General features: G+C 36.0%; 1 protein-coding gene and 1 long non-coding RNA gene across 3 annotated transcripts; both read left to right on the top strand.

Annotated features, from left to right (window-relative positions):
• The first annotated feature begins 833 nt into the window (after window positions 1-833).
• On the top strand, window positions 834-4,576 carry LOC107894980 (uncharacterized). The gene is made up of 2 exons (XR_001683337.2): window positions 834-3,904; window positions 4,131-4,576. It is a non-coding gene; the product is annotated as an uncharacterized lncRNA (long non-coding RNA).
• Window positions 4,577-5,804: 1,228 nt separating this feature from the next.
• On the top strand, window positions 5,805-9,747 carry LOC107894981 (protein NRT1/ PTR FAMILY 4.6). 2 transcript variants are annotated; one of them, XM_016820139.2, is made up of 5 exons: window positions 5,805-5,984; window positions 6,221-6,323; window positions 6,449-6,666; window positions 8,010-8,450; window positions 8,542-9,747. In XM_016820139.2, exons 1-5 carry the CDS (start codon window positions 5,982-5,984, stop codon window positions 9,487-9,489), a joined length of 1,713 nt encoding a protein of 570 aa, XP_016675628.1. In that variant the 5' UTR covers window positions 5,805-5,981; the 3' UTR covers window positions 9,490-9,747. The 2 variants fall into 2 exon arrangements, with proteins under 2 accessions (XP_016675628.1, XP_016675629.1); XM_016820140.2 differs by lacking the exons at window positions 5,805-5,984; window positions 6,221-6,323; window positions 6,449-6,666 and adding an exon at window positions 7,597-7,872.
• Window positions 9,748-11,329: the final 1,582 nt, after the last annotated feature.

Below are 11,329 nucleotides of genomic sequence, written 5' to 3'. Positions count from 1 at the left end.
ACTTGCACAATATACATATCATATTCACACACGACATCTAGATACTAGTTTGATTTTCATGCTTAATTGAGAGCTAATTAATTCAATTATTGAATCCATCGAAACCGTTAGAGAAACCTTTGAAATTCTAGCTACTTTAAAACGTTCCCCATGATATTTAATTTTTTGGTTTAGTCTCTTCCCGCTATGAATTTGACGCTTTTGATTCCAAAACCTCGACCCTTAACAGTAAAAAGTGTCTCACAGCTTCGGTTATGAGTTTCACGATTGTTAAAACTTCCTTTATTTGATTCATTACTTACTTTAAAGGTGACTACTGAGTGTTTCCCAGTATTTAGAACATTATCATTAAGCTTAACAACCATCTCCTTTGTTCCTTCAAAAATAGAATTAAGAAAAGAAATAGTCATTGTTTGAGAATTGAAAAAAATATTGGGAGAATTTAAAAATCTAGAACTTGTCTTGGATTTATTGACAATAGAATTTTCATTATTAATAACACTCCCTGGAACGTCAATTTGAGAGAAGGTCGCATGATTGTGGATAACCTTCTCTTCTCCAAGCAAACACAACTTAATTCTATAAAAGCCTGCCATTTCAATATCCTTTGTGGGTTTTGCATTTGACTTAAACGACCCACTACTTGCAAGGATAGGCCCACCATCTCCTAACAGATCCTTCATAAAATCTTTTAAAGTTGGACCAGGCTTCTCATAGCCCATATTGACTCGAACAACCTCCTTGTCTCCCTTTGGGCTCGGTGGCTCATTTTCCTTTTTATAATTTCTTGTGCCCATCGAGCTTTCCCCCTTTAATAATGTAAGGTTATTCTGCAGCAGACAACCCTCTCAAATTAGTCTTTGCTTCCTTCATTTTGTTCTTATTCCTTGCTACTTCTCTAACTAAATCTTTGTTTATTTCCGCCTCCACCCCGTCCAAGTTTTGAATATTTTCCATAGCATCAAATCGAGATCCCAAACCCTCTTTTCTCGCAAAATTAATCTTTTATTATTATTAATGGCTCTTGAATTTCGCCTTATTTTTCTTTCAACCACCACCCATGGCCTGTAAATCGTGTCGTCCCCTCTGTTCACAGCCTCGGCCGGAGTGGATTCCTTATACTCTTTTTCCACCGTCAACCTCTACTTCGATGTTGCATAGATTTTTTTGGTATGGCCATATTTCCCACACTTGAAACAAATTGTGGGTAATGACTCATATTCTACTTTTTGAATGGATTCGTTAACCAGCACTTGAGAAACAAGGGATTTATCCAGATTCACATAAACGACCATTCAAGCGAATTAGCCTCTAGTTCTGCTATTCGTGTAAAAGTCCAATCTGGCTACTTTCACAATAGTTCCCCCTATTTCTTTAAGAATCCCTTTTTTTGTATAAGAATCCTAGAAGTCCTAGTAGGCGTATCCACGCCATCGCCATACTTGGATACGGTTGTAATGAATTAAAGTCTTTAGTCCAAGGTTGTATAGTCAAGTATTTCCTATAGATTAACCAAGGACCTTGCGATAAAACTTTTTCATAATCGTCGACACACTGAAACTTTGCCAAAAAGTAGCCATTTTCTATATCCATGAGTTGAAAAGGTTTAAAAGGTTTCCATAGGTTGTTGATCTAGTTGTTTAAACTTTAAATCTCCATATCCGATATTTCTACCCAACAATTTCAAAATCACCGTAGTTTCCATTTCTTTGAATTGAATTCGTTGAATCCTATCAGAGAAATCTATAGTAGGAATCCCATTAACTATAGATCTGTTAATATCATCTTCCAAGAATTCTAAATCCTCATCCACCCCCACAACAAAATTTTTCATTGCCATCTTACCAATATTTCTAGTTCCATTCCCCATTAGTTTATCTTTCCATGATAGATTTGGGGTCATCCTCAGCTCAACCAGCATATCGGTAACCGCTTCATCATTAACCTCTTTGAATATGAGTTTCTTAGTATTTCGATCCACATCTGCTTGAGCACCTTCACTAACGTTCTTTTCCGGATGAGATTCGTTACCACCAGAATTCAAAGATATTTCCATTAGTGTGTTCTTAATCAATCTCTGAACTGATTCTTTATTCTTTCAACAATATCGTCTTTAAATTTTAAAGATGTGATGTATTTGTAATTATAACATATATATTTTTAAAGTAGTCAAATGGTAATATTATCAAAAGATAATAACATTATTATTAAATGGTGCTTCGAATTTATGCTCGTTGATGTGGACTGTATGGGTTTTTTTTTTTTTGTAATTGGGTGTAGATTTTATAGTTCTATTTTGGATGTTTTAAAAGGCTTGAGTGGTATTGCCTATGAGTCATCATGTCATTGTACTCTATTTTCTATCAAGGATTTTTCCTTTAAGAAAAAAGCATTACAATCAAATGGTATTATTACATGCGTTATTATTCATAGCTTTATAATTTTTTTTATTTTTTATTTTTTATTTTACTATGCAATCAATATGATTTTGTCTAAATAATATATAGTTTGTTTGTAACCAACAAGTGTTGAGTGTACTGATAAGACACATTGCACCCAGAAGGCCCGCTATGGAAATAAAACAAATCAATAGATTTGAGAATGAGATAAGTTTAAAGAAATGAGAAATTGGTATTTTATGAAATAAAGATATATGTACTTTAGTGTTGAATGGTATGATATGAAAAAATTTAATGCAAATGCCAAATGAATTGGTATACAAAATCGTTATTTGCATTTATCATATGTTAATGGAAACTCTTGGCATAAATGGAATATGAATTGATTAAATGTTGAACTTGAATTGATTTTGTTCATTTAATTAATGTTATTGTTATATTAACTTGAATCATGAAAGTACCATTGATTTTTATCGCTTAACATGCGGTTTGTTTATCCCGTGGGTAGAAATAAGTGGAATTTGAAGTCTCGAGAAGTAATTTACCATCCAATCTTCAATCCTCGACTTATCAATGTTTGTATAACTCCTTTATGTTTTGATATATGACATGTACTTAGGATTGGAGTTAGTTTTGTATTAAAATGGTAATTTTGTATTCCGAATTGGCAATCTAATTGAGTCTAATATTCCTAACTTGTTTAATACATATTTGAGATTAGCATAAGTAGTTAAATGATTTAAATGGTTAGCATGTAGAAATTCTCATATGATTTGAGGTTGAGATGATGATTTTGTGTAATGTTTATATATACATATGATGCTAAAGGTTAGAAGTATATAAGAACGATATATTTGCTGAAATGGTTGAATTGAGGCATTTGATGAATTATTTTAAGTGTTAGTTATCATATGGATCTTTTGAAAATAGTAAGTGACATCGTGACATCAAGTTCTTGATATCATGATGTGACTCACGAGAACAAGTTAGTGAGTCATGTCGCGACTTAAAACCCTCGAAATTGTGACGCCAATTCGATAGTTTGAACATTTTATAATTTGATATTTATTTGATCTTAAGTTATCCAAAGAGCTTCTACAAGTTCATATAAGACTCGTAAATGATTGAATAGCATATAGTAATGATGTTTTGAACTTAATAATATGTTAACTATTAAATTGAATTGTAATTGATTATAGTTGTTTCAACAATACTCAGAACTGGTGATCGAGTATCGATTATAGAGAAGGTTTAGTATTTTGGTTGTAATTTTTCAAGAGACTATAAACAAAGACATTTTGAAGGAACTCCACAAATGTGACGCTGGGAAATTTACTTTTGGAGATGGTTGTACAAGGCAATTTTCTTATTATTACTCTACAATGGCAATCTTCTTCCCCAAATCGTTTTGCTAACAGGGCTGTTGTTTTGGGCATGGAAGAAACGTAAGTTTTGTCTACTATTCCGCTGAAGGCAACGTTGTTCAAGACTTTCTACCGCTTACTGTGAGTAATATTATTCAATTTTATCTTCTCTTTTATTTCCTAATCTGGGGATAATTTGAATATCTTTCATGTTTTAGTTTTCATTTTGGGTTAAATGTAATCTAAGGATAATTCTACAAAAGAATCATCAAATCTCATTAGCCACCGCTTCTTTTTTTAAGAGTTCAATTTTATTAGCTCAATAAGATTTTGTTTGATTGGTTAAAACCCTAATCTTGAGATCAAGAAGCAACGAATACGATTGTCCTCTGGCGAGCTTGAAAGTGCGAGAAAGAATCCCGATGCCTACTCTAACGCCATAACAGAGGAGAAAGCTTTGGCAGAAATTACCAATGGCGTTGGCCACGCAGGATCATCAGCATGGTCGTACGGGGTGTCGTCGCCACTCGCCGCCATCCTATGATGCCTCTGTAGCTCCTGTATTGCTTCCCTCAATCAGTCCTCAGCCTCAGGCAGTCGTCGCTCCGCCTCCGCGCTGTCTGCCAACAACCATGCCGAGGAAATCGGGTTTTTAGAGAGAGTCGGCATTTTAAAGTCGATAATAATTGATAAGTTAGTTCTTTTTAATTAACTTTATTGCTGTAATAAGAACATTTTTCATTTCTCTCCCTGTTTTTCTTAATTTTCCTGTAAAATTTCAAAAAATTAATGCAGCATGGTGATTTTTTTTGACAGGAACCGACTTAAAAAAAATTGAAGTACCAAAAATGAGTAATGTTTGAATTAAGCCTAACAAGCAAATGGATATGTAGTAGTATTTTTTAGTCTGAGACCGCACATCCAATTTCTATCATCTTTTCATATCTTCAAGCATTATTGCACAAAAGCTCATCGGTAGGAGATTGGGAGCCATTAATATAATAATCCTCCATTGTATGGCTATTAGATTCTATCATGTCAAGCAATTAGCAATCGTCCAACCCAAGTGATCTTACCACTACCCTTTGCTTCTTTTAACCACTGTTTGCAATTTGTTAACTGGGGATTCCATTCATTTGTGTAAACATTGGATTTTGGGTTTGGGGAAACAGTATTCATGATAATCACACGGCCACAAAAGACATTTGCATAAAGCTGCCGTATGTGTATATATATATCCATGTTATCGTCATCCACTTACTAAATTCCTGAGTGTACACGGACTAAAGAATATATTCCTTATCTTATAATTATATATAAATCAGCAAATTTTATTATAACAGTACTGGAAGGAGAAACATATGGAAGATCATCAAAATATCAAGTGAAAAATGAAACAAGATTAAAGATACGCCTCCTTTGAAGTTTTATATTGTTGTTCTGATTCTGTAGTGGTGGAATCCGATTCTATAGTGCCTGCTTCTCGGTACACCAATACTCGATATCAAACTTGGCGCCCCTGGGAGATTCTTAAACCACTTAACCACTTGTGGTTGAATATGAAGACGGTGGTTTTTGTCAACGTTTGGCGCCACACCTCCTAAGGGGGCATCTATCGATCAGCTGCTCACTGTGTGTTGCTACTTGCTGGTTTTGTTCTACTCCTCAAGGCGTGTACTGCTTTGATGTTTCTATTTGCTAATTGAATTCATATTTTGTTGGAAGAAAAGACAAAAATAAATACTATCATTAGGCATCCGCAACGAAGGTTTTGGCTTTCGATGGTCAAAGAAAGAGAAAGGTACTTTTTTTTGTTCTTTTGGGTTCCTTTAATAATGGGTGGAGAGGATTTGATATGTTTCTCTCCTAATCTTCCTCCTCTCAAGCTTTTTTACTATAAGTTAGCAAATCTTTAATAAAAAGACACTTTGTTATTACAAAAAGAAACTGTTCGTTAATATGATAATTTTCAAATAAAATAATAAAATGAAAGAATTCTTAGTATAAAACAAGAGGTTCCAAGGATGATGAGTCAAAAATTAACTTATGTGAGGTGTGAAGACCATTCTCTCCTCCAAGTTGAACTGAAACCATCAAATGCTCTTCCCTTCCCCTCTCTTTAAATACCCCCACCACTCTCACCATGCTTTTCTACCTCACACTCGAGATCAAATACCAACATAATTACTCAAGTTGAGAATAGGAGAGAGAGAGAACAATGGTGGGTTCCCCCCCCCCCGCCCTTTTAATTTTTTATTTTGCTGCTCTTTTTATGTTGTCATCTCACTCATTATTCGTCCTCTCGTTGCTTCATTCAAAGTACAAACAGCAGACAACAAACTCGCCTTTTATTGTACAGGAAGGAGGATACCATTACTATTACTAACTCGTTGCTTCATTATTCGTCCTCTCGTTGCTTTCCTAGATACTATTACTAACTCGCCTTTTATTGTACAGGAAGGATACCAGGATAATAGATGGGAAGGGTATGTGGATTGGAGGGGCAAACCTGCTTTAAGGGGCCAACATGGTGGCATGGTGGCTGCCTCCTTTGTCTTGGGTTAGTTACCTGATCTATTCCTTTTTGTTCCTTTTGACACAAATAAAGGGTGAGCTTCCGCTGGAGGCTTATTTTATAGGTTGGTTCCATCCCTTAGTTTAATGATAAATTTTGGGTGTACGTAGTTGTGGAAGTGGTGGAGAACCTGGCCTACTTGGCAAATAGTAGCAACCTGGTGCTGTATCTGTCAAAGCACATGCACTTATCTCCATCAAAATCGGCAAACGATGTCACCAATTTCATGGGGACAGCCTTCCTTCTGGCTCTGCTTGGGGGCTTCTTATCCGACACTTTCTTCACTACTTATCACATCTACCTCATAAGCGCACTCATCCAATTCCTGGTACTCCATTTTCACGCACTCTTATCTTTAGAACTCTCTATGTTTTGTTTCATTATTGCACTTCATCCGCATTGTGGTTCTCATAAATAAAAGACACGGGCAAAAATCTGATAGTATTCCCTCTCTGCGACTTCGGTATAAACAAAAAACCCAGTCTGCCTAGGTACAACAACTAACGAGGCCTTACTAAAAAATGTCAGTACATTTGTCCACTTTCTTTCGGATCCCAAAAGTAAGCTAATTCTGAGATAATAAAATAGGGTCTGTTTCAATTCAACCTTCCATCACATATTCGAACTTCCAACAACAATCGGTTATGTTAGCTATGCTTTCAAATGCCTCGTATTCCATTAAAGAAATTCCTTTTTTTCTTATCCATAAATTGGGAAGTGGGGCGGGTGGGTCCTGGAGTAGGCCAATGTTAGGGTGTTAGTCATGGGACTTATCCTTTCAAAACCGACGCCTTGGGATTTTAGTTTAACGATAAGAGAGCTTTAGCTCTACACGTACCGCATGAGTGTCAAACAGTCGCTGGAGCTCCTACCCTATGTCATACGTCTAATACACGGTAATTTTCAACTCTTCATCCACCAATCACTGTACAGTATGTGGCTGGAGAAAGAGACGAATCCGAAGAAAATCCTGGGAAAACCAAATCCATTTAATAATGGGTGCGTAGCTTTCTTCGAATGAAAAAGGGAAATGAAGCAAAGGTTGCTCATTTCATTTTGGGCAGGTTCATGAACCACGTGGGCGGCCATTGATAGAGCCCAAGCGAAACTTGAAAGTCTATTTAACTGAGAATCATGCTCACCCTGCACCATTCAATATAACAAAGCCATGTCGTCAACAACCCGGTTGCTTTACAGTGACATATCATTGAAATCTTTGCAGTGCAATCCTTGTGTGGCAAACGCCAGATAAAGGAAAAACCATATTGAACGGCCCAACAAGTTGGACCTTAATGCTATCGGCTTTTCGGTTTAGTATGTGGAAATCAATCATATAGGGAACTGACGAATCAGTTTGATCCAGGCGTACTCATCTCCTCTTCCCTATCTATTATACAACCTTGGATGCTGTGTTTGTATGGATTTCGGACTTGAAAGTCTTTCTTATGTTTGAAAACTGCATGAAACCGAGTTTACCTAGCTGTATAAGGAATTGAACGCAAGCTTCATTTCTTCCCATGAATGCCTTAAAGAGGTACAAAGGAAAGAAAAAGGAATGCTTGAACATTATTATGAATCAAAGTTATTCAAATTAATTGCTGGGGGACTTTTAAAGTCTACACACTTGCTAATTGAGCATGCATGGCTAACCAATTGTGGTCGTTGAAACAGGGGTCGGTCATTCTTGCAATGCAAGCTCGGACTGCTTCCCTAAAGCCACGAGAATGTAGTCCATCAACCACCCCCATTCCATGCCATGAAGTTGGAGGTGGGAAAGCATTAATGCTGTTCACTGGCCTATATCTTGTGGCGCTTGGTGTTGGAGGGATAAAAGGGTCCTTACCAACACATGGCGCTGAGCAGTTTGATGCCAACACCCCACAGGGAAGGAAGCAAAGATCCACCTTCTTCAACTACTTTGTATTCTGTCTCTCATTCGGTGCACTCATAGCCGTCACATTTGTCGTGTGGGTTGAAGATAATATGGGATGGAAGTGGGGTTTTTCCATTTCTACAATTGCAGTATCTTTGTCAATCGCAATCTTCCTTGCTGGTTCGGCTGTTTACAGGAACAAAATACCCTTTGGCAGCCCTCTTACAACCATTGGCAAGGTAAAAGCTACTTCAATTATCAGACCCCACCTTGATGCCATTCCTGTAATGAAGAAATAAGTTTTTTTTTTTTTTTGCTTTACTTGAACAGGTTCTGGTTGCTGCTATGCTGAACAGTTGCATGAGCAAAAATCCAAAAAATGCCATTGCGAACCTGACAACGAGCCCTTCTTATCGAACTGAAACCAGCAAGGAAGGAGACCACCAAATCCCAACTGAAAGCCTCAAAGTCCTAAACAGAGCAGCGGTGAACAAGCCAGCTTACCCAGCACTTGAATGCTCAGTGCAGCAAGTAGAGGAAGTCAAGATCGTGCTTAAAATCTTTCCCATATTTGCTTGCACCATTGTTCTCAATTGCTGCCTAGCTCAGCTCTCCACTTTTTCAGTTGAGCAGGCAGCTACCATGAACACTAAGCTTGGTTCATTGAAAATTCCTCCAGCTTCCCTACCAGTCTTTCCCGTGGTCTTCATCATGATCTTAGCCCCGCTTTACGATCACTTCATTATCCCATTTGCTCGGAGAGTAACTAAAACTGAGATGGGCATCACTCATTTGCAACGAATTGGGATTGGTTTATTTCTTTCCATGGTAGCCATGGCAGTGGCAGCTCTTGTCGAAATTAAACGAAAACGAGTAGCAACTTACTCTGGCCTACTTGACTCAACCAATCCATTACCGATTACATTTTTGTGGATTGCGTTACAGTACTTGTTCCTGGGGTCAGCAGATCTTTTCACCTTGGCAGGGTTACTAGAATTTTTCTTCACCGAGGCGCCCTCAAGCATGAGATCCTTGGCTACATCTCTTTCTTGGACTTCCTTGGCAATGGGGTATTATTTAAGCTCGGTAATTGTATCAATAGTGAACAATGTGAGTGAGAACTCAGGGCACAAGCCGTGGCTGTCAGGGCATACAATAAATGGATATCATCTGGAGAGATTCTACTGGCTTATGTGTGTGCTTAGCGCTTTGAATTTCATGCATTACCTTCTCTGGGCCATGCGCTATAAATACAGATCAGCAGGCAGTAGCAAGTAAAACAAGCATGGCTAACTTCTGATTTCTTACTATGAAGGAGCAAGTCCTTAGTCAAGTAAATGGATCGATCAAGTTAAAATGCCAGCTTGGGCCATGCAGAGATAGAACTCAGACTAATGCAAACTTCAGCCCCATACTATCCATTTTGAAAGGACGTAAAAAGCTATGAGGAGACCCCTTTTTTTTTTTATCTCTTTTATTATTCTCTACTCTTTTTATCTCTTTGACTGACATAAATATTCTCTCTTTATTTCTTTAGTTTTTCCTTTCTAGTTACTTGTATAAATACCACGATATTTTATCAATAAAGTCAAAATTTTCAGTCTTCACAAAACTTCACTATGGTATACAGAGGCATGGACATACGACAACACTATCTTTTCCCTACCCCAATCACATGCTTTCGAATTTCATGAATCTCTATCACTCTACCTCGAGTCACTATTCCCTCTACATTATCACCTATCCAAACAAAACCCATTTGTCATAAGCTTCATCTCTTCATTGCCCCATTTTCACCATCCTCCACACTCTACTGCTCTTCACCTTTCTCCAAGTCCCATGCCTATTTTCAATCCAACTCACCTAGCTATTACTCTCAATATGCCATCCACCAACCCGGCCTCTCCTCTCTTGTCCATAAATGCTACTGCACAGGCTCCCATATAGCTTATCACCACTATTTAGCAATCATAGTTTTCTCGGTGACATTCTTGTCACAACCCAAGAATGGAGTATGACGTGGCAGTATTATCTTAATACAATACTTAATAATTTAAGTATTATCTCAAGATAATACCATGTTGTCCATAAAACACAAAGACTTCTTTACTATGTTAACGCATCATATTTACATTGAATGTCATCATTACAACTCAAGTATAAGTGTCAAGAAAGAGTGAGAATTTGATACCATTTATACAAATGAAATTTTATTAACATAAGAAAAGAAATATGGTTAAAAATACTATTACTATTCATGGCGGGTACTCGAAAGTCCATTCAAATAATGAGAGAGTTTGGACAAAATACGATGCCTGAAAAAATAGATTTGGGTAAAACTTAAGACTAATTTTTTATAAGGTCGGGCCTTGAACAAATTTTTTTAGCTCGAGCCCGACCAGAACCGAATATATTATGTTATAAAAAATATTATATTAATTATATATGTTAAATAATAATGATATATATATTTATATTGAACACTAACCCAATAATAATTAAACCCATTACTTAAAACCTAAAAAAATTTATTCAACTAAATAACCCAACCCAAAATATAAAATTTTAAAAATTATATTTAATAAAATAAAATCTTTATTATATTTATTTATGTTTTTCATATAATAAAATATTTATTATATTTATGGTAATTTTTTTAATATAAATAATTTTAATGTATTTTTAATGTGTTAAAAAACTTTTATTTTAGCGTTTTTTTAGTGTATTATAGTTTTTTTTAAAAATAATTTTAAATAAGAACTAATCTAAAAAAAATCAAATATGGACGGTCATGTCAGGCCCAGGTTTACTTTCTTAAATTGGGTCGGATTTGGACAAAAAAGTAAATTTATATTTCAACCTGAGCTGAACTTAAACTTAAAAAATTGATCTAGATACCTTGTATAGACCTGACCCGGTCTATAGAAACCTCTACTTCTCCCCTATACATCTGAAAAGGAAAAATTAGGATAAGAGAATGAGTTATTATTGCCCAATATAACCATGAACACTTCAATAAAAAGATTGTTCTAATATTATATATATAACATCACTCGAAAAAATTCATTAAAAATTAAAATATATTGTCAAATAAATCACGAATATGACATCAATAGAT

The sequence above is a fragment of the Gossypium hirsutum genome, chromosome D02, assembly GCF_007990345.1.
Source record: "Gossypium hirsutum isolate 1008001.06 chromosome D02, Gossypium_hirsutum_v2.1, whole genome shotgun sequence".
Classification (NCBI taxonomy): Eukaryota; Viridiplantae; Streptophyta; class Magnoliopsida; order Malvales; family Malvaceae; genus Gossypium; species Gossypium hirsutum.
The sequence above is the reverse complement of the archived record's forward strand: the minus strand, read 5'-3'. Positions and strand labels throughout refer to the sequence as shown.